Source organism: Triturus cristatus, chromosome 5_2 (genome assembly GCF_964204655.1).
Source record: "Triturus cristatus chromosome 5_2, aTriCri1.1, whole genome shotgun sequence".
Lineage (NCBI taxonomy): Eukaryota > Metazoa > Chordata > Amphibia > Caudata > Salamandridae > Triturus > Triturus cristatus.
The window spans coordinates 22523559-22550040 of record NC_140588.1 but is presented as its reverse complement, the minus strand read 5'-3'; the positions used below and the strand labels follow the sequence as shown (position 1 = coordinate 22550040).

At 43.2% G+C, this 26482-nt stretch overlaps 1 protein-coding gene across 2 annotated transcripts in view; it reads left to right on the top strand.

The window, feature by feature from the left end:
* SLC9A3 (solute carrier family 9 member A3) overlaps positions 1-26482 on the top strand; it is an 840704-nt gene that overhangs the window by 653640 nt on the left and 160582 nt on the right. For both annotated transcript variants that reach the window (XM_085606775.1, XM_085606776.1), the window contains exon 10: positions 941-1070. In XM_085606775.1, coding sequence (XP_085462901.1) covers positions 941-1070 — 130 coding nt within the window. The remainder of the gene's footprint in view (positions 1-940; positions 1071-26482) is intronic.

Here is a 26482-nt window from a genome sequence, read left to right as displayed (position 1 = left end):
GGGATAAACCAATTAAATACACATACGCGGGGAGAGCTCACTGCGGCTGCGCAGCAGCAATGGTTGAACCCAAAATCTGTTATCGCAAGGAGAGATACAACAATAGAAACAGTCACTGTGCCCTATTTAGGGTAGGCGACCTCCACTAGATTTTCCTGCCTGGTACCAACATGAAAAGCAGGTATGGTGGTATCAGCCTCGAGAACACTCAATGACCCAAGTCCACAGTGTCAAAATTGTTGATAGATCAGGGCCTTCAATTTTTTGTTTTTCAAAAATGAACACAACTATAAACAAAAATGGGCAGAGAGAGGCCAAAAAGAAAGTGGAGCATGCTCACAAAGTGCTCTGCGGTTAGATCGACCTCACATATGCAGAATCTCATAATAGGGCTGGTGGTCCTTCACCGAAAGAGCGAGGCTGAGCCTCCATTAATCTATAACACTGGAAATGACCCTCTGAGGACAGAATTGCTTCACCTGCATGGAATGCATATAAATGACTATATCTAATATGCTCACAAGCAGAACAGCGCTGTACACATAATTATCAGAACATTGTGATGTACATGAACCAAATAACTCTGCCTGTTGGTTCATGAGCTGTACTGTCTCCGATTCGTGCTCTTACTTGTTAACTTACGAGTTGGGGGATGCGGTGTAGATAACGATATCTTAATTTTTTCAGAGCCAGTGCAAGTGTTCATAATACGACCTAGGGCCTTTAATGTGTCAACCACTGTTTGAGTAAAAATAAGTACCTTCATACGTGATTTCGGCTGAACATGGCTGAATCTGATTAAAAATAACACATTCTATATTCAGTCCTCGTTATCTGCATGATGAGAAGAAACTTAGATGGTAAATTCCAACGACATTTAATATTTTGTGCAAGTAAAATGCAATCCGTGGTTGTTCACCATGTTTTTCTTTCACTTCAGGTTTTCAAATTTTGACAGAAACATTCTTAGTAAAGTATTGATGCGAAGATCAGCTCAGAAGTCGAGAGATCAGATCCTTAATGTTTTCCATGAACTCAATCTTAAGGATGCCATAAGCTACGTAGCCGAGGTACGGTTTGCAGTTTATTTTGATCAGAAGACCATGATGATCTTTTCTAACTGATTTTAACCACGTGCAGAGAAAACGTGTACTTTTTATTAAATAGGCATTTGTGAATTGAAACGTCAAAGTTACAGTTTACAATTATTTGTAAACATTAATTACTAAAAAGTCCCTGGTTAAGAATAATGTAAATTAGGAGATTTTTTTTTACAGGTTATGCAGTTCCTCTATTTCCAATACTAGACATCAATTTTTCTGTTGTTCCAAATTTGGAGGAAACTTCATGTTTAATGTTAGTAAATTGACGGTATTCTTATGTTACCTAAAGTGCCTCGTGGGAAGCAGACTAGCCAGTATTAACATGGAATGGCCTCTGTGCAATACCCGTTTGACCTCAAAACAACTTACTCTAGGAAATTAAAATATGGTTGTAGGGGACCTGGGGGGAGGTGTAAAACCCTGTTAAACAGCAAACACAGTTTTTGTCAGGGTGAAACAGAAGCAAACTCTAAATTAACCTGTTTTTAATCCTCAGGTAGCCTGACACAAAAGCAGTCAAGCAGTTAAGCTTAATTTAGAGGCAATGTGTAAAGTATTTATGCAGCACTTCACACAGTAATAAAGTGAAAACAAAACACAATAATTATATCCCACATCAATTTAGAAAAATAGAGTAAAATGTAATAAATTATTTGAGACCAAAACAACAAAAATCCAATTAGTGGAACTGGAGATACACCACTCGCAATTAGCTGGTTGTGCGAGACAGGGTGAAAGTCACAAGTTAGTTTCGAGTGGGATGGAGGGCGGACTGGATACAGGGACTAGGTTAGTCCCACTGAAAGAGTTACCTGCCAAAGTATAGTGTGAAGAGTTCCATTCCATTATACTAATTAAGTGGGGAAATGGAGTGTGTGAGGTCTTACATCCCTTTAGGGACAATTGGGCACTTTATAAACTATGCTTGCAAAAGTTTGAAATGTAACACTATTTTGAATCCTTTTAACATAATAATCAATGAGTTGCTACCTCACAAATTGTGAAGTCTGGGATTACGTTGCGTTGGTCTGGTCACAATGATTTACGAATAGTGAGATAATGTGTGTTAAACAGATATATGGAAAAAGAAGGAATCCTGTTTCAATTAGATCATCTCTCCTTGTTTCTCACTGTTTTCTGGTCTTTCTAGACATCTATTGATTTATTAGGCTTAAGATTTATGAACCGTTTGTGGGATACACGTGGAAACATGCAAACACTGTATTTGGTCTCCTCTATGGGGGCGATAGATGTGAAAACATTGAATACATAATTTTTGCTACGTCCACTTTTTTACTGGATATGGTGGCTATATTCTGTCTCTGACACTAGGTCTACTACATGTGTGATTATGCCAAACCACAGTTGACTGTTTGAAGTGAAGGTCCAATACCTAGGTGCTGGAGATATGTACAACAACAGCCAGATGTTTACCTTGGTGATAACTTATATCTATTCATCTCTAGACTGCACTTTTATGGGGGCCACAGCTGGACTGGGAATAGCAACCAGCCCTAGCAATCTGCTCGACCGTCCCCGGTAGCGGGGGTGCTAGTGAGAAACACTGCTTTCACTGCACCACTCCCTCTTTTGTTACAGGGGACTGATATTTCAGCACTACTGAAAAACAGGCCCCCAGTAACAAAACCAGCCCCCATGGGTCCAAAACCGGCATACCGGGGAAACGCCAGGTGCCCACTACGGGCAGTCCAGCCCTGATGGGGGCAGCTCATTATGGAATTTAAGCATTTTGGACTAAAATATGGTGATGGTTTTTTGTATAAAGTGGTGTAGAAACAGTATGCAGTCTTTCTGAAGTTCTACAGTTGACAGTAGGTTATTTTTTACAAGTTAGCCTATATTTGTTAGGCAATTCTGGCAATACTTACTACACATAATGATTGCCAAATATTAATTTCAGCTGTTTGTTTGGGATTCTTGGGCCTGTTTCTCAACTATGTGGGCATAACATCTGAAGTGGATATATTTCTTTGATTTATTATCATACTTCTGGAACAATATCTCCTTATATAGGAAACTATCATGTCTCTGCATCTTTTTCTTATTGTGCTGAGTAATGTAAGAGCGTAACAGTCAAAATGATCCTCTTTTATGATGAAAGTCAATAGTAAAGACTTTTCTTTCTCCTCTGTTCTCTACATTGGAGGAAACATCAGTGGTGGGTACTGCATGAGTGAATCATACATGGTTTCCTCACAACTTTTAAATCCATCATAACTATCAACTCATCTCTGTGATAGTTTGCATTAAGGGTATTATTTTTATATTTTCTCTCTTTTTTCAAATTACTAAAAAATTGGTGCACAGTGAAAGCCAAATGTCCATTGCTTTTTTCTGTTAAAAAAAAACACATGGTTGTGCACACACATGAGTGCAAGGGAGCACTATCTAACAATATAAACATTTAGGAATACCGTCGGTCTGCCTGCCAATCCAGGGCATCGGTCCAACTGCTGCATTACAATGCAGCTGGTCAGACTGCAGAGGTCGGGGAATAAGACAGCTGCCTCTGACAGGATCAAAGATCCTATTGGGATGGTGGTCAGATTCCCAACCCTACAATGGAGGCAGTGCCTGTTCAGGCATTGCCATAGGGATTAGGATATCCCTACCAACTGCCTGTTCATGGCGGTCCCACTGCCATGAATAGGCAGACAGAAAGGGACTTTGAGAGCCCCAAGCAGGGCCCCCGTCCCCGTGGGCCACGGCTAAGTGGCCTGGGGGGCACATGTAGTGCCCCTCCACCCATCCATGCACCATGTTCCAGGCACCACATGGTCCAAGGCACACAGTGCATGGTTGAGCACAAAGTCCCTTGTTCTACTGCAGCTTGTGCTGCGGCTCTTTTCCTGGGCCGCAGCACAAGCTGCAGTAGAAAAATCATTTTACGACTGCCTCCACGGCGGTCATATCTTAATAGGACTGTCAGGACCACCAACCAATTGTCGGGCGGTCTCTTGCCCAAAATGGCGGTCGACTGTCTGACCGACTGCTATCATAATAAGCCCCTAAGTAAAGAAACAACTTATCACTTTACATGAATTCTGAACTTTTTGGTTTCAAGAAGAGCAAACAAGGACCAAAGCGCTATCAAATGGCTGACATTGAACTTATCTGGTCCCTTTTTATAGGTTGGTGTTTTTTTACAGCTGCAACAAGTGCTTTATTATTATTGTTAGTATGATTTGAGCAGTGATCGCCAAATGTTTGGGATCACACTTAGGCACATTGTGGCAACAGATGTAAACTAGTGTATGAGCACCAATCTCTACTGAAAAAGTGCTTCAAAGATGGGGATGTGTGACACCCACACCACAGTTGCCTTTTTTCCTATGACCTATTCTCCTTTGACTCACTGTCTGTGAGCAAAACACAAAGACCAACTACAAGCTACACCTATTTATGTGACTCAGGATACAGGCTGAAGGCACCAAATGGTTTAGACAAAAACATGGCAGCATTCTAAAAGTGTGATTTTCAGAATTGTGACTTAAAATCCAACTTTACCATTAATGATGGTTTTAAATTACAAATCATCCTCATCATCATCATTAAGCTTTATTTCGACTGTTCAAGTCATCAAAGCTACAAGTACATACATGATAAAACACAATTACAAATCTTAAGACACCAAAAACGACATTCCTACTTGCTTCTAATTGAAACTTACCACTTATTAAATGTAATAAGGTAACCCAATGTTATCATGTGGGAGAGGTAGACCTTGTAGCAGTGAAAAATGGATTTAAGAGTTTTTCACTAGCAGGACGTGTAAAAGTATGTGTTTAATTTTTCATGTACACTGTACCCTGCTCTAAATAAATAACATTTTGGCACTGAAAACTGACCCTTTTTCTAAATGAGGGTAGCTGTGAATTTTGGGCCCCAGCTCAGCCATCAACTAGGGAAGCCGAGCAAACCTGCACATTTCTCAAAACTAGGCAACCAGGGCAGTCCAGGGGTGTGTGAACTTGTGTGGCATACACCTGGTAATTTACTCAGAAGCCTTTACAAACCTTCAACTATGACTAAAAAACACACACACACTTTCCCCCCATTTAAGTGACAGAATGCTGCTGGAATCTGTGGAGAGCCACACATTTTTACCACCCATCACTCACCCATTTCTTCCTATAAAAAGTCTAATTCTCTTGTGTGGGTAGGCCTTGTGCCAGTGTAGAGAAGGGGCCCCAAATGCAACCTAGACACATCCTATTTTTGCACCAAATCTGCCTTTTTTCAATGTGGGTGGCTGTGGATTTTGTACCCTCTGTCGCCAACAACTAAGGAATCCAAGCAAACCTGCACATTAGTGAAAACTAGACAACCAGGGGAGGCTACAGATGCGCGTATGGAAGGTAACAGTAAGGTGTCCCTGACAAAATGTTTGTACTGACAAAACTGTGATGTTTTTCAGTGTTATGCAAGCAATAACAAGGCACTCCAGCAGGCAATGAAAGAGATAATTACTTTCACATCTTCTTTCTCTGTATCTTAACCCCTTAACTACTGATGCTTGCAAAGTGCCGAGTCCTTTTTTGTCAAGTGAGTTAGTTTCTGTTTAGGGCTCCATAATTTCTTTTCCACAGGAAATATCCATGCCAAATTTGCTTTTTTTTCCCCCAACATCCCGGGGAATTTAAAGGTACCCAGACTTTGTAGATTCCACCAGGAGAAGACCAAGAAAAAAGGCAAAATCTAGCTAAACTTTCATTTTATTTGGAAAAATAAGTAAAAGTGCTCCGCAAAAATGTGTCTGTATTTTTCCCCCCTAAAGATGATATTGTTAGAAATTGACATATTGGTTGAGGGTGTTGAAACCTTTCTCAAGCAGCAACCACAATTCCTTTCAGGGTGAAGTCACAGACAAACCTTAAATTAACCTGTGCTCATACCTCGGTTAGCTTGGCACAGATTAATTTGGCTTAACTCAGAGATAATGTATAAAGTATTTGTGCAGCACTTCAAACAGTAATCTTTTGAAAACACACCACAAAAGGGCACCATAGCAGATTTAGAAAAATAGAGTCAGTTCAGTTCAGTAGATCTTTATTTCGATGATTAAAAACCATCATAAAAATACATTGTACAAAATACATTAATTACATTTCTGAACCATACATCATTAAAAGGAGGGTTAAAACATTTAAAACATATGGCATTATATACATCGTTGCTCAGTCTCTTGTATTTCTTAGTCTTACTACTATTTTCAGAAAATTCATAATAGAGCACAGGATACGCATATCACTGGCCTTTTGCAAAAAGAGTAGGGCAGTCTTGGCTTGACGGAGTTTTACTTCTTTTAAAATATCAACAAGAAATCTGCGGCGGGGAATTCGATAAAAAGAACACAAAAGTACAAAATGAAGGGTGTCCTGCGGAGACCTATTGTCACAGCCGCAGACTCCCTTCTGCTCAATTGTTAAAGTAAAACCTGATGGATATGCTAAAATATTATGAACAAATTGAGCCTAAAAGGACACATTAAAAATCTATCCTGCTGGTTGTACATAAAAAATAAATAGGGCTCCATGCCTTCTCCATTACTCACTAGACGGTGTGCCACAACCGATTTTTCTGCCGAGTCGGAGCTTAATCTTCACAATTCAAGTTTTTCTAGTAGCTGTTTTTTAATTTGATGTCTGCAAGCGGTGGTAATGGAAGTCTGATCAGTGAATAGTAATGACTGATCGATGATTCCTAATGTATCCTTGATATACTTCAGCCAAGGAATTTGGAGGTAATTGTGTTTTTGTAAGCAGTCGCCAACTATTACCCTACTTAGCTCAGCTTCGGGGTTCACCCAAATTCTGAGCCATGTCATAATAGGCCTCACCTTCACCTGGTCTGTGATAAATGGAATCCCAAGCTCAGTGTGTACAATTCCTGCTGGGGTACTCTGTGGTAGCTTCAGGATCCTACGTAGGAATTTATCTTCCTCCAATTGTAAAAGTTTTGCATCTCTGAAGCCCCAAACCTCTGCACCATATAAAGCCTTTGCAGTACTTACAGCTACGTATAGATTCATTACTTGCTCTGGTGACCAGCGACCCAGCCTTCGGGCAAAGTTGAGTATCGCACCGTTTGCGGAGACCAGCTTTCTACACCTTTCCTCAATTAAAAAGTCGAACTTTATCTCCCCATCAAACAAAAGGCCCAAGTAGGAGAAGGAATTCACAGTTTCTAGTGTGTGGGACCCTATTTTAAATGCAAATTTCCTGCATGGGTTCTTGCCCGCCACCATCACGTAGGATTTGTTCAGATTCACGGACAGGTCTAATTTGTCCATGAATTCCACAAACCCATCAACGAGATGTTGTAAACTCAGAGCTGTTCGAGCAAGCAGGACCGCGTCATCCGCGTACAGCAGTACCGGGATATGACGCGTTCCTGCTTTGGGACAATCCACATTTAAGTCAACCAGTGTTCTCTCCAACTCATTTATATAAAGGGAAAATAAAGAGGGGGCAAGGATACATCCCTGCCTCACTCCGCTGGTGCACGGGAAGGGATCGGTACTCCCCCCCCCCCCGTGCTAAAGCGGACCTTGGCCGTGGTGTTCCAATGTAATTCCTTGAGAATGTTAATAAGTCCGGGATCAATTCCCAGATTGCTCATCATGGCCCAAAGTTTACTCCTATTTACATTATCAAAAGCCGTAGCCAGATCCATAAAACCCATGTAGAGTGTACCTTTACTAGCCTTTATGTATTTTGCTGCTAATAAGTAAAGGTTGAGGCATTGATCGCTTGTTGATTTACCCAATCTAAAGCCATATTGGGTGTCTGCTATGACGTGGTGCTCTTCTGTCCATGCCATGAGGCGATTTAAAACCGCCCTGCCCAGCAATTTGGCTGACACGTCTATCAACGAGATTGGTCTATAGCATTGAGGATTTTCCCTACTCCCTTTTTTGAAGATAGGGACAATCAATGCTGTAGACCAAGATCGCGGAAGACCAGATTTTATAGCTGCGTTTAGCACCCTTGTCATAATAGGGGCCCAAAGATCGATGTTGCTTAGATAGAGGTCTGGTGGCGTACCATCAGGCCCCGGAGCTTTGTTACGTGTCAGGCCTTGGATTGCTTGGGTGATTTCTTGAAGTGAAAATTCTGATTCACCGAGCCGAACCCCGTCCCAACCCCCTACAGACACAGTATCACTGCTATGATTGTAAAGGCCCTTGAAATGAGCCACCCACTGTTCGGGGAGTATATTATTGCTAAGCACCGGAGCATTACTGTCTTGAAAGCAGGGTCTATTGATGATTTTCCAGAATTCATTAAAATCTCTATTCTCCCCAGCCTCCCTTAGGTCAGCCCAGACTTCCGCTTGAAGCGTGGTCTTCCTCTGTTTTACCTTTGTTTTGTATATGTTTCTACAGAGAGCTACTTTCTGCTTGTCCCTAGGTTGGGTTTTAAGGCATGATTTTAAGTCTCTCAGTGCTCGCGAGCATTCGGAATCAAACCAGCGTGGTTGGGTTCCGTTCTTTTTGGTCCCTTTTACTTTCAGTAGTTCGCCCACCAAGTTAGTTAATGACTCGAACAGTGAGACCAGCACACCTCCCTCTACTAAGGGATCAAGACAATCATAAATCTGTTTTTTACCTTTTTCTGCTAGAGTTCCATAGAACTCCTGGGCATTAATTTTTGCCCATCTAAGTCGCCTCCCCTGGTCCACTGGTCGCAACTCGATGGCTGCCGGTTTACTTCTAGTAGAGCGACCACTATATATTAATTCCATCGTCAATGGGTTATGGTCACTGAAGGGACTCCAATCTATTTTCACCTCCTTGACCCGGTCCTTTGCAAAGGTAGATATCATAATATAGTCTATAATGGAGTGGCATCCCCTACCTTTGAATGTTGGAGTGAGAGTACCATCCCTACCCGGGGCCACCAAGTCTATTGTATGTGTTAGAGCATAAGTGTCTAATAGCTTCATAAAGGTTGTACCCTCCTTGTTGTGCTCAAAGTGTGGCCCACTCTCTGCCGGGCATGATGACCAGTGAGCACTTACGGGGAACAATTTTGGGCAAAGATGGCAATTTAAATCACCCATAATCAAGACTATAGGTTCTCCTACCCCTTTCCTCTGACTAATCTCATAATTAAGTGTGTTATCTAGTTCCTGGATTACTGAGTAATTCCCATCCACTGGCCCTGAATTATAAATATTGAATATCAGTAATCTCAGCCCTTGACCTTGAAATACAACTGCCTGGAGGGTGTGCGATGTCCAGGAAGGTTGTGACCATGAGCCTTCTACATCTAGATCGACATACAAAGCCAGCCCTCCCTTAGCTCTGCCTGATCTGCCTTCTATAGCTGGTACAAAGAAACACTTGTAACCCTCTATTTGATAAGGGGAGGCTTCTACCGCCCATGTCTCCTGGAAAGCTAATATATGATAACCGCGGAAGTTTTTCTTCCAATCACAATTTTCAAATTTCCCTGCCAAGCCTGCAATATTCCAGGACAGTAACATCAGACCTTCTCTCAGTGCTTTTCCAACCTCTCCTCCCTGGTTGTGTGTCCTTAAATCATCCTTCCAAAGCAATGTCACTCCCTGATCACCCTCACCTACAGATGTTCGATGTACATCCGCCCTCTTTGCTTGATAGCTTTCTGGGACCCTCTGTGCACTTAATTTATTGTCCACCCTTTCAGCCATCTTTTCATGACATTTCCCAATTTGGGATAGTCAGTCGTTTTCGTCAAGGGACTGTAGCGGGCTAAACCTGTTTATATTTGCCCACTGAGTATAACCCTGTCCTATCTGCTCTTCCATTCTGGCCCAATGTCTTGTTGGTGTGTTTCCTGTTCTAGCATAAGCATAGACGTTTGTAGCGCGTCTTCTCGGGTAGAAGTATCCTAATGGTAAGGAACATATGGTGCTCGTATGGTTTTTATTATAGCTGCCTAAAATGTATTTCATTAGATCAGCGTTCCTAAAGTTTACTACGATGCAATCCCCTGTGATATCTTTCCTCCTGCTGCCTATCTAGTTTACCCTTCTCACATGGACAATCTCTCCGCACTCTCCTCCCCGCAGGGGCCTGTGTATGTTTAACCACTTTATTATTTTGCTTTTCAGTTCCGTGTGTGACTCTTTCTCCCCTTCCCTGAGTTTGGGAACCCCTGTAAAAGCAACAACAAAAGGGCATGCTTCAGGGGGCAGATTAATATGTGGTGGTGTGTGATAAACAAATCTGTCATTCGGCTCATGGCTTTTCAGATTTGTGTTAGTGTGGGCATGGGTTATTGGATTTTCTATTTGAGCTAGCAGGGCATTTGTTCGCTGTTGGGCCTTATCCGTGTCCTTTGTCCCCCCCTTCTGAGTATTTCCCCTCTCTACCTGGGCTGTAGGTTTGGGTATTTCGTGGACTTGTACAATTGTGCATTGCTTGTTACTCACACAGTTATTATTACCGACTATCTGACCAGCTGGCGTGGGGCCTGCTAGGGAACGGATTGCTGTTAAATTACAATCTATAGGGCCCTTAGATCTTCCCTGCTTTGTCAATTCATTAATCACTTTATCTAACCTGCTAATTATTGGTTTCAGCTGATTCATAATGAGTTTCCATGTGTTTTTGGAGGTCTCCTATTACTTTGTCCATCCATCCAGGTGGAGTTTGATGACGTGTCACTGGCGCTTCGGTGACTGCTGCCTCCCTATCTTTCGAACCGTGTGTAACCCTGCTTTGTTTGTTTTTCCGAGGTTGGCCCTTCCTGCTTCCCCCTTGTTTTGATTTCCTATTTGTGTCTATGACTACTTCTTTTGCCACCTGCGCACAAGGAATACCTTCAGTGGAATTTTTTAGAGAGTCGGTATGGGAAATTGCTGATGTGTTTAGAACAATGGGTTGTGTAGGTGTATTTGGAATAGACAGACTTCTCTCTGTGCGCTCAATCTCCCTATTGACTTTTTGTAACATCAGGTCAATCGCAGTAGGTTGTAACGCAACATTTGGTTCAGACCCTAAAGGATTCAAGGTCCGAGACGAATTTACTTTGCTTGTGACAGAGCGCATTTTAGTTCTGTTGGACATTTGGTTCAGACCCTAAAGGATTCAAGGTCCGAGACGAATTTACTTTGCTTGTGACAGAGCGCATTTTAGTTCTGTTGGACATAACTGAAATAGGAAAGGAGGAGGGTGTAGGAACTTACACTGCAGCAACCCGCCACTATACTACCTCCTTGCCTGGTTAGCTGGTGATTGAATCCTCCCTGCTTTACAACAAGATATACAAAAATTAAACCCTCCCGCGATTGCACAATGATCTATAATCCACTGTTTATAATGTCTTTTTGTTTGCAATCAGTTCAAGAATGGGTAGATGTCTGAGTAGCGTGCTACTAGGGTGGAGTTGGTAATATAGTACCTCTGAGACAGTCACAAGGGGGGTGGCCCAGCCCGGCTTCCTCTGGCCTCTGATGGTCGCAGATGGTCCTGCCCTTGTCCCGGGCTTCTCCCGGCGTCACCCGCGCACGTCCCGTGACGCGGGGGTTAGGCTGCCGGTTTCTAGCGCCTCCAGGCGCGTGATTGGCTGGTGGCGGCTGTGGGAGGAGCCGCTAGGGAGTCTGGGTGGTGTGGTCCCTGCCTCCTCACTGTGGCCATATGGTGGATGAACGGCGGCGGGAGGGCGAACCAAACACAGCGGCAGGAAACAGGTGAGGAGCACAGTTGCCCCCTGGAGTTTGTAAGAGTCCCCCGCTCCACCGGGGTTAGGCTGCCGGTTTCTAGCGCCTCCAGGCACGTGATTGGCTGGTGGCGGCTGTGGGAGGAGCCGCTAGGGAGTCTGTGTGGTGTGGTCCCTGCCTCCTCACTGCGGCCGTATGGTGGATGAACGGCAGCGGGAGGGCAAACCAAACACAGCGGCAGGAAACAGGTGAGGAGCACAGTTGCCCCCAGGAGTTTGTAAGAGTCCCCCGCTCCACCGGGGTTAGGCTGCCGGTTTCTAGCGCCTCCAGGCACGTGATTGGCTGGTGGCGGCTGTGGGAGGAGCCGCTAGGGAGTCTGGGTGGTGTGGTCCCTGCCTCCTCACTGCGGCCGTATGGTGGATGAACGGCGGCGGGAGGGCGAACCAAACACAGCAGCAGGAAACAGGTGAGGAGCACAGTTGCCCCCAGGAGTTTGTAAGGGTCCCCCAGAGTCATTTTTTATAAATAAAACAAGATTAAAGTGACAAAAATCCAATCTGTAAAACTGGAGATAAGCAGTATGAAGATTTTAGTAAAAATAGCACCAAAAAGCACTTAGTGCCAACTGTGGATATCTGGTTGTGCCGGACTGGGACAAAGTCACAAGTTCAGACCACTCATGAAGGAGCACCGACCAGCTAGAGGGACCCAGTTAGGCTCGCAAACCAAAATCCCTTAATTCCTGGTTTGCGGAGCATTGCGAGGATCCGCGAAGATGTGCCGCGTAGATGCAGTGAGGCTGTGGTGCGAGATCCTGCATCATCGTCTAGGTTCCTATCGACGAGGGCTTAAGATGCAAAATCTGGAGTTGAGGATGTGTTGTGCATTGGGGTGATGCGTCAGTTCTGAGGAGCTGTATAGCTTCAATGCGGAGTCCATCGCCTTTGTCGATGCTGCCATCGAGGAATGCAACAGCCTGCACCAAGGGTGCGTCGTGCAGCAGCGGTTCCAAAGAGGCAACATGCTGCGATGTAGGTCTTTGCAACAGTTCTAGGTTGTGCCACGCAGCAGAGGAGATGCATCAGTTATGTTGGATCCATGGAGGCTGGCTGTGCACCTTAGGTCCATTTCTAAGGATCAAGGACTGGGGTGGCACCACTTGGGAGGGTAGACTCACAGATGGCAGAGTCCAGGTGCAGGGTTGTTGGAAGGCTGATATGTCCCTGAGGCTTCAGATCAGGATGCCAGACAACTAGCCCATGGAGTCACTCTGGGGTTTTAGGTTCCAGTCCTTCTCATCCCCGAAAGAGTTCAGCAGGCTGCAGTCCAGCAGTGCTTCAGAGCAGCAGTCTAGCAGAGTGGCCTTTCAGCAGCACAGCATTCCTTCATCCTGGCAGTGTATCTACAGGTCCAGAAGTGTACCGAAGAGTTGGTGTCTGAGTTCCAGTATATATACCCAGTTGTGCCATTTAAGTGGAGGAGAAGCTTCCAGAAGTTTCCCTTTGAACTCTCCCGGCATCCTGTCTCCCCTGACCTGGCTCCAGACTGACTACAGGGGGTATTCAGCCCTTTGTGTGGAGGCAAGACACAGCCTATTCAAGTGTAATTAGGGCTGTGCCCAGCTCTGCCCTCCCATCCTGCCAGTGATGGCCCATCCATGCACACCTAAGTTCTCTATTATGTGTATCTATCTAGGAGGAATACACAAAGCCCAACTGGCAGCTACACCCTTTCATGGGACTCAGGAACAGGCTACAGGCACTAAATGGCTAAGGCAGGAAAATCAATAAACAACAATAAGACCAGAGGAGATTTAGAGACCCACAGGAGTGGGCCCACCCTACTCATACATTACCCACAACAAAAACTCCTGGGTCTGCAATGGAAAAAAACAATAAAGAGGAACTAAAGAAGAAAGGATGACCTAGTAGTGGTGGAATATTCTTTTTAGAGGACTGTTTCCCTCAAGCACCAGGAGTGGCATTCTTCATCATTGAGTAACCTCCTCGCACCATAAAGCCTGGTCATCGTGCAGGCTACAACCTCCCCTCTGAGAGGGAGGAGCTCAGAGATGTTTCAGAGATGAGATATAATAATTACCTTCTGGATGAGCAGTTATAAAGTCCATATACTGCCGTGAGCATTTTAAAACCATCCAGTCTCTTCTCCGGCCTGGAACGGAGAGGAGACTAGATGGTTTTAAAACGCTCACGGCAGGTGCCCTCATCACAGTCTTCTGTCAAGCCCACAGCGGCTACATTTCACAGAATAACTTTTGCAAGATTTGTGCCAGAGCCTCATTGGAATACAACATGGTGGTGTTTGACATCCTCACTGCGGGATGCGCCTTTTAGCCAACAGTTGGTCGTGGTCTAGATACAAACGGCTCTAACTTTGGATACAATATAACACCGGACGGGAAACACGCTATAAGCAAGGAAGCCTATGATTCATCAGCCTTTTGATGTGTTTGACCCACCAAATATTAAGTGCCCTGAAGAAGTCCTGTATTAGGACGAAACGCGTCGGCTGTACTGTGTGTAGAGTCACAAAAGTTTGACTCCATTTTTTATCTACTGCAAATGGAATAAAAAGAAAGAAATTGAAGAACATCTTTACTGGATATGGACTTTATAACTGTTCTTCTTGTTTAAGTTCTGATGTGTGGTGCACCTGTGCTTATGTTTTGAATTGTTAGGTTCCTGAGGGAACAAGCACTGTGACGGTAGGTGCAATTTAGTGTGCACACAGACCCCCAGCTAGTATAGAGGGGATAAGATTGATGGAGGGATAAGAGGTTAGGTGCTGGTAGTCAGAAGGTTCCAGTGTCAGGTTCATACGTTTATACCTTCTGGATGAGCTAAGTGTGATGAGGGGTGCAGAGCAAAAAAATATAAAGTGAGAACTATGATGATTAAAACTAGCTACAGGGCAAGTCAAAATGTTTTATTGCTGTGTCCCTGGGCCAGTATTAAAAATTAGATTATGCAGAGTATCTATATATAACCTGCTTCTGTGTCAAGCGAAATGTGTGGATAACATATTTCAGTTTAAAACCCTCAAACAAGGTGTAGCCGCCTTCCTCAGGACCTATAATAGTTACTTCTGCTTGATAGTGTGCTTAGAATAAAAGATAAGGATATGTAAAATGAAGTGCAAAGAAAACCAGTGATCCTGTGGCAGTCCACGTAATGTAGAATCCACTGGCGGACACCTATAAACAAAACAGGTGCAACTTGATTATTAAAACAAAACAGAACTAGGTCAGAACAAACAAACAAATACCTATTAACCAATGGCACAGGGGATATGATAAAGTACCACACCCCTGCCAGGAGTGCCCGGGGAGAAGTCAAATGCCCATCCAATTTAATGTTTACATGGACATAATGTACATAAGATAATCGAAAACATGATATTAATGTTCGTTAGAAAAAGAGATTAGACTTACCTGCTAATGTCGGGCATCATGCCTCAACTCAACCCTAGCGTGGTGCTCAAGGTACTCTCTATCCTATACAGTGAATAGTAGGATAGAGGAAATCAAGAAAAACAGAAAAAGGTATTTCTTAAAAGCATCTCAGAAAAAACCCAATAACCCTCATTATATATATGTGGAATTATATACTGCCAGATTAGGGGCCTTTCGGTTACAAACACTTACCAATATTTGTCAGCATGTATGATTGGGAACTATTGATGTTTGGTTTTGTCTTCTCATCTATACACTTATATGCCCCTAGTCTCGTAGTATATAATTCCACAAGTATATATAGAGGGTTTGAGATGTCTTGTAAGATATTTTTAAGAAATACCTGGAGTCTTTTTCAGTTTTTCTGATTTCCTCTAATCTACCACTGTCTATATAGGATAGAACATGTGTCTCCAGCCAGTTGATTGCGGGCTACCAGTAACTCACAGACATCTACAGGGTAGCTCACAGCCTTGAGTTCATTAATAAATAAGGGTTGTACAATGGCACCCTGCATGCATTTACACCACATGCCTTTACAATACAGGCACTATCCTGATTGCGATGTTTTTGATTATCTTATATAAATAATGTCCATATAAACATTAAATTGGATGGGCATTTGACTTGTCCATAGGTGGTCCTCGCAGGGATGTGGTATTTTATCATATCTCCTGTGCCACTGGTTTAACTCAAATGGGCATTTGTATGTTTGTTCTGACCTAGTTTTGTTTGGTTTTAATAATAAAGTTGCACATGTTTTGTTCATAGGTGACCGCCAGTGGATCCTACATTAAGTGGACTGCCCCAAGATCACTGGATTTGTATACGCTTTCTGTTACATTTCTTTTTTCTTTTTTTCTGAGCAGACTATCAAGCAAAATCAACTTTTATAGGTCCTTAGGAAGGCCGCTTCAACTTGTTTGAGGGTATTAGGCTGAAACATGTCTACCAAACATTTGTCTTAACACAGAAGCAGTTTATATATTGATCCCCTGCAGAATCTTGGTTTTAATCTGGGCCCAGGGACAGACCAATAAAGTTTTTGGGAATACCCTGTAGCTTTTTTTTGCTCTGCACCCCTCATCAAACTTAGCTCATCCAGAAGGTAATTATACCTCTCCTTTAAAACTAGGGGTGTGCGGAAAACTCCACTCCGCCGACGGAGTTGGTGACATTTTTGACACTTTGCACATTGCTTGGAGTGCGGAGTTTGGCAAATACTCTGCCCACTACCGAGTAGCAAAGTTTATTGGCGCCTACCCCTCCTGCACACTGAACAAAGGAAACAAGATGCTCATATCACCCCCACTCTCTCCATTGGCTGTTGAATTTGCATTCCATCAAGGACCTGTGTTGCGTGTCTCAATCTGGCTATGACTTGTTGCTCTACAAGCACTGCTGATTGGTCATTGTGTATGCCTCTTTCCTTGTAGGGACCCCTCATTGGTACCCCTAGTTCCCTTGTCTACCTCCTGGCTGGTGTGGCAGGCTTGCCTCTTTCCTCAGGATGCGATTGCCACATCAGCCCTCCCTCAGACACTCGCAATCAGCATGGCTTAAAATGGCTCTGTGAAGCAGTCATCCAAAGTTAAATATTAGGGGCACCTTACCAAATTTTGACTCACTGTATCATCTTCTTGCATCCCCTCACAGCCATGGGAGGAGGTCGTGGGTGGTTGCTGTTCTTTCCATTTGTTGCTCCGCACACAGGAGAGTGCTCCCAGAGGCGCACCATTGAATCTCAATGCTGGCCGCCATCAGTGATATCTGCCATCCTCCTCCACTGGAGGCCTTCCCAAGCGGGGCCAACCGGAAAGGTGACAAATGGACATTTGCTGTGTACAAATCCATGATTACCCTGGGACAGCAGCAGGTGAAGCAAACACATGTGTGTCCCTTAAATGCTGTCAGTGATGAGCGGCAAGCCCAAGGGAAGTGAGTGATGCCATCGCAAATCTGCCAAAGGAGAAGTCTTGTAAATGTACTACACTCTGGACCTATCTGGCCAGACCACCGCTTTGAAACACCATCGACAAGCAACGGTACATTTATGGCAGCCTTAACTTTATGTAAATGCCAATGTGAATGTATGAATGCCACTCCACTACCAATGCACCATACAATAAAGCAGCAGTCTGAACTATCAACTAGAAGTCTTTCAGAAGGCACACAGATTTGCACAGATGTGGAAACTAAACACGCTCTAACCTCTCCTACTATCATCATATAGACATTTCAGCACTTTGAAGTAAAAAGACACAGCGCTTTATAATACTCCCAAATAAATGCATCTGGAAAAATTTCCAATTTTATTATTTTTCCCAATGCATGTGTTGCTTTTGTAGTTTGATCTAGGTAAACCTTCAGAATTTGACTCTGAGACATAAATAAATACTTGATCATTGTTTAGGATTTAGGATCCCTACTGCCAACGTCATATGAGATGAAGGCAACAGCAGTCTATGCCTTCTCTCTGTGCTGCAGCAAGTGTTATACTGATGAGAGTTTATCTAATTATATCCTAGTCTAAGAAAGGGGAGGCAACTGTGTCTTCTCAATGCATTAATTGAGATCATTTGGGACTGGCATGGCCCTCCCCCGCCAGTACCCTACCTGGCCTTGGCACAGTATGTAATATACACACTACTCCTTAAGCACGCTGTTTCACAGTAAACCATAATTTGCTTTTCACTCATGTTGGCTAAGTCTTCCTAGACATGCAGCCAAGGGATGTGCTCGTGCAAAATACCTACTTGTTATTCAAGAAGAAAGAGTAGTTCACAAATCTACTGCATCAGAAAGAGCTCTAATTGAGTTGTGAATAGCCTGCTCCTTAATGACCCCTCCCAAAATTAGCTCCCACCAGCAACCATTGCATTTTATATGGTGCTTACTACCACTGAGGAGGCATTGCTACAAAGTCATTTTAAGAGACCAGTAAATTGGTGAAAGCTTCAGAATACAAGCTTGCCACGTCATGAGTATGATTCCTTCTACTAACCCGTGTGCTGATAAAATGAGAAGAAAACTGTGTGCAAACAACCCTAACAAAGAAGCCCCAAGTTGTTTTAAAAATGGAGTAAAAATAAATAATGCACATTTTTACTCAGAGATTTCTACCAGTTTTATTACATTTTGGAGCCTCTCAAACAGATATTGTCCATTTCAAATGTTTCACTTTGGCAATTGGTATTCACCACAGGTGTGTGAATGCAGAACGTTAGAAAAAGTTACATTAATGGTGGGCGGAACTCTGTGGAATTCAGCTCAGTTTTATGCAACTCCACGGAATTCCGTGGAGTGAAAATCCGAAAGCTCCGCCCACTCCTATCTAGAACATCCCTGAGCTCCTCCCTCTCAGAGAGGGGTTTGCAGCCCACACCATGACTAGGCTTCACGGTGTGAGGAGGTTACCAAACGATGAAGCATGCCACCTCTGGTGGGTGAGGGAAACCATCCTTTAAAAGGACTATTTCACCACTGCTAGGTCGCCTTTTTTCTCTTGTGTTTTTCTCCCTTGCAGAACCAAGAGGTTCTGTTGTGGTTAAGGCAGGAATATGCCAGCTTTCTAAAAGTTACATTTTCAAAGTTGTAATTAAAAATTGGACTTTACCATAAAAGAGGATATTCCATCACAATTCTAAAGACATAAAACATGAACTGGCTATCTGTTCCAATTTGGCAATTACAGTTTATTTTTATTTATTTATTTTTATTCTGTTTTATTAACAAGAGTGATTTGGTCACTACAGTATAAAGAAAGATTTGTCACTACAGCACAGTTTCGTTAATGAATTCAACTACATGTCATAGTACCATATACACAGTAGAGATGAGTCCGACAATAGTTTTAGAGTCAAGGAATTACAGCTTATTGAATGTAATAATGTAACTCCAATTGTATCCTATGAGAGAGGAAGGCATTGCAGTAGTGAAAAACAAATTTAGGAGATTTTGACTACCAGGACATATAAATCTCAAAGTTACATTGCCTACTTTTTAAATACACTGTACTCAGCCCTCTGGACTTCCAGAGTCTACCCTACTTGTGATTTATATGTATTAAAAAGGAAGGTTTGGGCTTGGCAAAAGGTTGATTTTGCCAGGTCGAAATTGCAGTTTAGAGCTGCACTCACAGGTTGCAATGCCAACCTGAGACATGTTTAAAGGGCTACTTAAGTGGGTGGCACAATCAGTGCTGGAGGCCCCCTAGCAGCATTTCATTTACAGGCCCTGGGCAGATGTGGTGCCACTGTACTGGGGACTTACAAGTAAATTAAATATGCTGATTGAGGATAAGCACATGAACTTTAGCACTAGTTAGCAGTGGTAAAAAGTGCAAAGTCCTCTGGCCATCAAAACGAGATCAGCAAAAATGGTGGAGGAAGGCAAGAGGTTTGGAGAAGTCCACCCTATGGCTGACTGATCTAACTGGCTTCAACAAAAGGTTTGCAGTGCTAAACTCACAATCTGAGCTTTCATGAACATGCAGATCTGAATAAAAAAACAAAACTATTTTACCACAATTTTGCCATTTTTCAAAAAGCCAGTTGATTTTTCCTATTTTTGTGCTTTCAACCTACTTCTAGTTTGTGGTGGAAACCAGTTTTAAATTCATAGGTAATCCAGGAAAGCTATAGATAACTGAAAAGTAGATAAACATTCTGAATTCCGCAAGGGGTTATACGTGGAGATCCCTCAAGGCTTTCCCAAAGTAGCTACCTTTGAAATAAAAAAAATATTGAAAATGAGTAGAAAAAAGGCCATTTGTGGAAATGTTTTCATCTGTAACGTTTTGTCACAACGACTGATTTACAAAACCAATGTACCATTATGCTCACTAGACAGTTCTAGTTGCAGGGATATATAGGGTTTGGAGGTTGTCCAAGAACCCCAGGTACCAAGAGCCCACAACAGAGCTGCAGATTACATGGGTTTTTCATTGTTGTACTCAGTATAGACCAATTCATATAGTGAAATATGTAGACTGAAAAATGGGCATCAAGGAAACCTATGTATTTCTGAAATGGCAACCAAATGTGGAATTTAGGAGCCATGCTTAATTTTACATCTCTGAATTTGTGGGCACCAATACTGGCATTTGATTTAGCAGACATTTTTAAAAAATGTCTTCTTTCTAAAAATCTGGCTTACATTTGGAAGGCACAAATGCAGCAAAATCCAGTTGGCAATAACACATGTTACCACATGTCTTTCAATAAAAATGGGACCCACTTGTGTGGGAAGACCTAGTGCCCGGATAGGAAAGGGCCAAAAATACATCTTAGACACATAATATTTTTCCACTAAAAATCCACCCTTTTTTTGCAATGTGGGTAGCTGTGGATTTTGGGCCTCAGCTCAGTCCGCACCCAAGGATACCTAGCACTCCTGCACACTATTGACAACTAGTCAACTAGGGGATTCCAGGGGTGTATGACTTGCGTGGCTCTCACCAAGTAATTTTACTCAGAGGCCTTTGCAAGCCTCAAACTTTGACAAAAAACACATATTCTTCTCATATTTATGTAAGGAAAGCCTATGGAATCTGTGGACAGTCACACATTTCCTACCACTCAACACTCCCGCAAGTCTCCAAATAAAAATGGTTCAATCTTCTGTGGGTAGGCCTGGTGCCTGCAACACAAAAGGGCTCCAAATTCAACTTAGACACATCCCATTTTGCACTGAAAATTGTTCATTTTTTGTTGCAATGAAGGTAGCTGTTGATTGTGGGCACTAGCTCAGTTGACAGCCAGATAAACCTAGCAAACCTGCATATTATTGAAAGCTATTCAACAAGGGGAGTCCAGTGGTGTAATGACGTGCATGGCTCCCATTAGGTAAATTATATCTAGAAGTCACTGAAATCCTGAAACATTGATTAAACACACATTTTCCTCACATTTCTGTGACAGGCAGTTCTGGAATCAGTGGAGAGCCACAAAGTTCCTGCCATCCAACATTACCCCAAGTCTCCCAATAAAAATGGTACCTCACTTGCATAGGTAAGCCTAGTGCCCGCAATGGGAAAGTGCCCCAAATGCAACATAGGCACATCACATTTTTGCACTGAAAACTGACCCATTTTTTGCAATGCAGGTAGCTATTGATTTTGGGCCCTAGATCTGCTGGCACTATGGAAACCTAGCAAATCTGAACATCTTTGAAAACTAGAAAACCAGGGAAATCCAGAGGTGCATAACTTGTGTGGCACTTATGAGGACATTTTACACAGAAGCCTTTGCAAACCTTTAACTTTGACTAAGAACATCCATTTTTCTTGCATTTTTGTGAGATAGACACACCCAGACACAATAAATCTTAGAAGGCTTATTTGCTCTTTTTGGAGTTGGCCCACAACCCTGCTTTTATTAAAACTGCAAATATTTGTATTAAATGTTCCAAGTATTTCTCTCATTTATTGCTGAATATTATAATATCATATGGGTAGGGTGCTGTATATGCTGCATGAGATCGTAATATTTGGTCCATTGAAATCTAAAAAGTTGCTGGAGCTTCAAGTGAATGGTTCACTGACACAATATCAAAACCATAAATATTGTGATACCAAAATATCATGTCAAACATATAGATCATAACAATACTGTTTTTTTAATACTTATAATGGTCAGTACAAACATATTGAAAAACAAATATAGTTTTCCATTAATATTATATAATATACACAAAACTATCCTATTTTACTATGTATTTAGTTTAAATAAGTAAACTTTAATATTTTAACATATAACATTAATATAATTTTATATTTTATTTTTATTTTATGGAGGTTTATATAGCATGAACTTTACCCGAAGGTATCAGGTATCAGAGCGCTTACATAGCACCAGTTGCATTACATGAGGACACATTCATTTTTGTTAGGCACGGGGAGATTAAATGATTTGCTCAGAATCACAGGATGTTCCGCGTCGTTGCCAGGACTCAAACCCAGTTCCCCTGATTCGAGGTTGACCGCCCTAGCTATTAGGCCAACTCCTGTTTAAATAATATTTAAAAATATTGGGCTGATTACAAAGGCGGTCGAACACGCGGCTGACCGCCATCGTTGCTGAAACGTGACCGGACAATAGGTAGTCAGCGGTTCCACCCACCAAATTATGATCCAACTGCCATGGAGGCAATTGGAAACATGCCTCTTTGCATTGAGGCTTGTGCTGCAGCCCGGAAAAGGGCCACAGCACAAGCCCCAATGCCAAAAGGCATGTTTGTAAACATCCTTGTGGCAGGCACCATGTGGTGCCTGACACACGATACAGAAATGTTTAGCCCCCGGGGCCCATTGTGGAGGATCACAGGGGCAGGGGCCCTTCTAGGGCCCCCCAAAAAGCCTATCCACCAGCCTTTTCCCATTGGGAGAACTTACGTGTAGTGGCTGGCGGAAAGGTGAATCGTAATCCCCATGGCGGTGCCTGAGAAGGAACCGCCCCCATTATGGGGAATGCGATTGGACCGACTGCCCGACGGGCTCCTTGAACCCATCGTAAGCTGTCACCTGGCCCCTGGGGCAATGTGGTCTGACCAACCACATCCTATTGCGGCAGTCTGACCGCAGTTATAGATGTCGGTGGGACTGACACCAATGGTAAATCAGTCCCACTGACATCATAATCAGCTCCTATGTATAAATATTTGCTAATTTAAACAAACATACACATATAATAGTGTGTATGGTTAAATACACATACATAATATGAAACTATTTTAAAAAATATTAATTTTAACTTATATAATAATTTTATAATTGTCTATACATTTACCAATATATCTATCTATCTATCTATCTATCTATCTATCTATCTATCTATCTATCTATCTATCTATCTATCTATCTATATACATAAATCTATATATATTTATTTTTTTCACTGAAAAAAACACAGGTTTCAGGGACATCATAGTTTGAAATTAGCATTTAAAAAACCTTAGAAATTCAAGGAACAATCCACCAAAGGTTACAGAGACTTTATAGTTAGGCAGAAATTTCACTCATACAAAACCAGAGAAATTCTGCCGTTATAGTTAGCTGAGTTAAATATAACTCATTCCCCTCGCAATGCACTGCTTCTGACCTCACATATTACATCACTCATGACATGGTCAGTGGTATCACTGATGACATCACTGATGAAATCTCAAATTACATCAGTGATGACATCAGTGATGACATCATCCAGTGACTGTGAGTGTTTTAAAAAAAGTTTACGAGTGATAAATATATATACCAAGTTGTATTGGTGAATCAGTGAGTGTATGAGTGACTGAATGGATGAATAAGCGGGTGCCTGACTGACTATATAAGTAAGTGATTAGGTGTCTCAGTAAATGTATGGGTAAGTAACTGGTTGTGTCAATGTGTGTATCTGTCTGTCAGTTAATGTCTAAGTGGGTGTATGAGTGTGTTAGTGGGTATGTGAATGGCTATATGGGTGACTGATTGGTTGTCTGACTATGTCTATGGTTGTCTGGGTGTCTGTGTTTGTGGGTGAGGAGGACTGTGACTGCCTGTATGGATCAGTGAGTGGGTGAGTCACTGGCTGTATAGGGTACTGTTGCGTGTGTGAGAAGTTGTATGGGTGAGTGAGTGTCTCTATAGCTGTATCAGTGATTGAGTGCATGTGTCAGTATGGGTGAGTAACTGAATATGTGAAAGGCAGTATGTGTGAGTGACAGGGTATATGAGTGACTCTATGCAAGAGTGAGTGAATGTGAGAGTGGCTATATAGATGAGTGCATGCTTCTGTCAGTGATTGTTTAGCTGAGTGAGTATGTTACTATTTGTATGAGTAAGTAAGTGGGTGGGTGTGTAACTGTTTGGGTGAGTACTTGGTTATATGATTGAGTGTATTGGTGAGTGTCTAGGTGTGTGAATAATTCTATGGGTGACTCGCTCAGTGTGTGAGCACCTGTATGCTGTATGAGTGGATATGTCAATGGCTGTATTAGTGAGTGAATGGGTCTATGAGTGGCAGTATGGGTGAGCAAGTGGATTTGTGTATAGATCAATGAATGAGTGAGTGGGTGTGTACTGGTATGGCTCTGTAAATGGGTTTGTGAATGGTTGTGTGGGAAAGGCAGTGGGTGTATAAAAGCTTCTATAGGGGTGTGAGTGGGTACATCAGAAATGCTGTGGATGATGTCATCACTGATGTCATTAGTGATGCCATTTGAGACGTCATCAGTAATGTCAGTGCTGTCACTGACCATGTCATGAGTGATGTAATATGTGAGGTCATAAGCAGTGCATTGCGGGGCCATGAGTTATAGTTAACTATCTATAACGGCTGAATTTCTCTGGTTATGTACAAGTGAAATGTCAGCCTAACTATAACGTCTCTGTAACCTTTGGTTTTTTCTGTGAATTCTAAGGTTTTTGAAATGCAAACTCCTAACTATAACATCCATAAAACCTGTTTTTTTCAGTGAATTCCTAAGGTTTTGTAAATGCAAATTCCTAACTATAACGTCCCTGAAACCTTTGGTTTTTTTGTGTGAATTTCTAAGATTTTTTTAACTAGTAGTCGCTTTTGCAGAGTGGTGGAGAAAGGGGCTGGGCCTCCGACCAGCTCTCAGGAATTCTACTGCATAGGGTTTACAGGATGTACCAGGAGTGCCTCTTGGCCCCCAAGGTCCCTCTGGAGCCAAGGGGACTTTATCCCCCAACTAGTAGTGCTCCGGGAGGCACATTTGCACCATGATGGAGAAAGGGGGCTCGGCCTCTGACTACTTCTCAGCAATCCTGCTGTGTGGGACCTACTGGAGGTAGCAGGAGGGAAAGTTGACCCCAAGGAGGTCCTAGGGGGTCAACTACCCCTTCTGTTACCTCCAGTAAGTCCCACACACCAGGATTGCTGATTTCTGATACCAGGCCACTCCCCCTTTGCCCACCACTCTGCAAACGCACCTACTGGCATGATCTTGGTTGGGGAATGAAGTCCCCTACACTGCTGGGGGTCCTTATGGGCCAACTAGCCTACCTGTTACCTCCAGTAAGCCCTACACAGTGGGATTGCTGAGAGGTGGCCACAGGCCACACACCCTTTCTCCTCCACTCTGCAAACACATTTCCTGGTACACTCTTGGTTGGGGGATGAAGTTCCCTTGCCTCTTGAGGGTTCCTGGGGCCAACTAGCCCTTCTGTTACCTCCAGTAAGCCCCACATAGCTGGATTGCTGAGAGATGGTCAGGAGCCATGCCCCCTTTCTCCACCTGGTGCACTGCTGCTTAGGGGATGAAGTCCACTTTAGTCCTGAGGTCCTCAGGACAAAAGAAGACCTCATCGCCCCACCAGCAGTGCACCAAGAGGCGTGTTTGCAGAGTGGTGTAATAAGGGGTGTGGTCTCCAACCACCTCTCAGTAATCCCACTGTGTGGGCATTACTGGAGGTAAAGTTGAACTAGTTGGCCCCTAAGGACCCTCAGCATCAGGAAGCGCATTTGCAGAGTAGTGGAGAAAGGGGGCGGGGCCTCCGGCGAGTTGCCGGCTTCCTATTTTTTTTATTTTAGGAATGGGCTGTGTGGCCTCCCTTCCTTTGACCATTTTGGGCCCGGAGACCCCATCCCCCAGGGCCTGACCCATTTTTTTAAACAAAATAAAAAGGAGGCGAGCGTCCACCCTTCCGAGCCCAATTTTGCTACCGGGGACACCATTCCGTCGGGGCTAGGCCTTTCTTTATTTATATCTTTTTAAAGGGAGGGGGGCCATATGTCCCCCAACCCCAGGCCAATTTTGTCCCCAGGGACCCCATACCACAGGGCCCGGCCATTTTCTTTCTTTTATTTTCAAGGAAGGGAGCCACATGGCCCCCCTTCTCTGGGCCAGTTTTGCCCCAAGTACCCCATCCTCCGGAGCCTTCCCTTTCTTTTTATTTTCGGAGGGGGGCTGTGTGGCCCCCCTTCTGAGGCCGATTTCGGCCCCAGGGACCCCCATCCCCTGGGCCAGGCCTTATGTTAAAAAAGAAATGGGTAGGGGAGCCTACACGGCCCCCCTACCTGGGGGGCCATGCAGGCTAATATATATATATATATACATATTCACTGAAAAAAACATAGGTTTCAGGCACGTTATAGCTAGGAATTAGCATTTAAAAAACCTTAGAAATTCACTGAAAAAACCATAGGTTTCAGGGGCATTATAGTTAGCTGGACTTTTCACTCGTACAAAACCATAGAAATTCCCCCGTTATAGTTAGTTCAGCTAACTATAACTC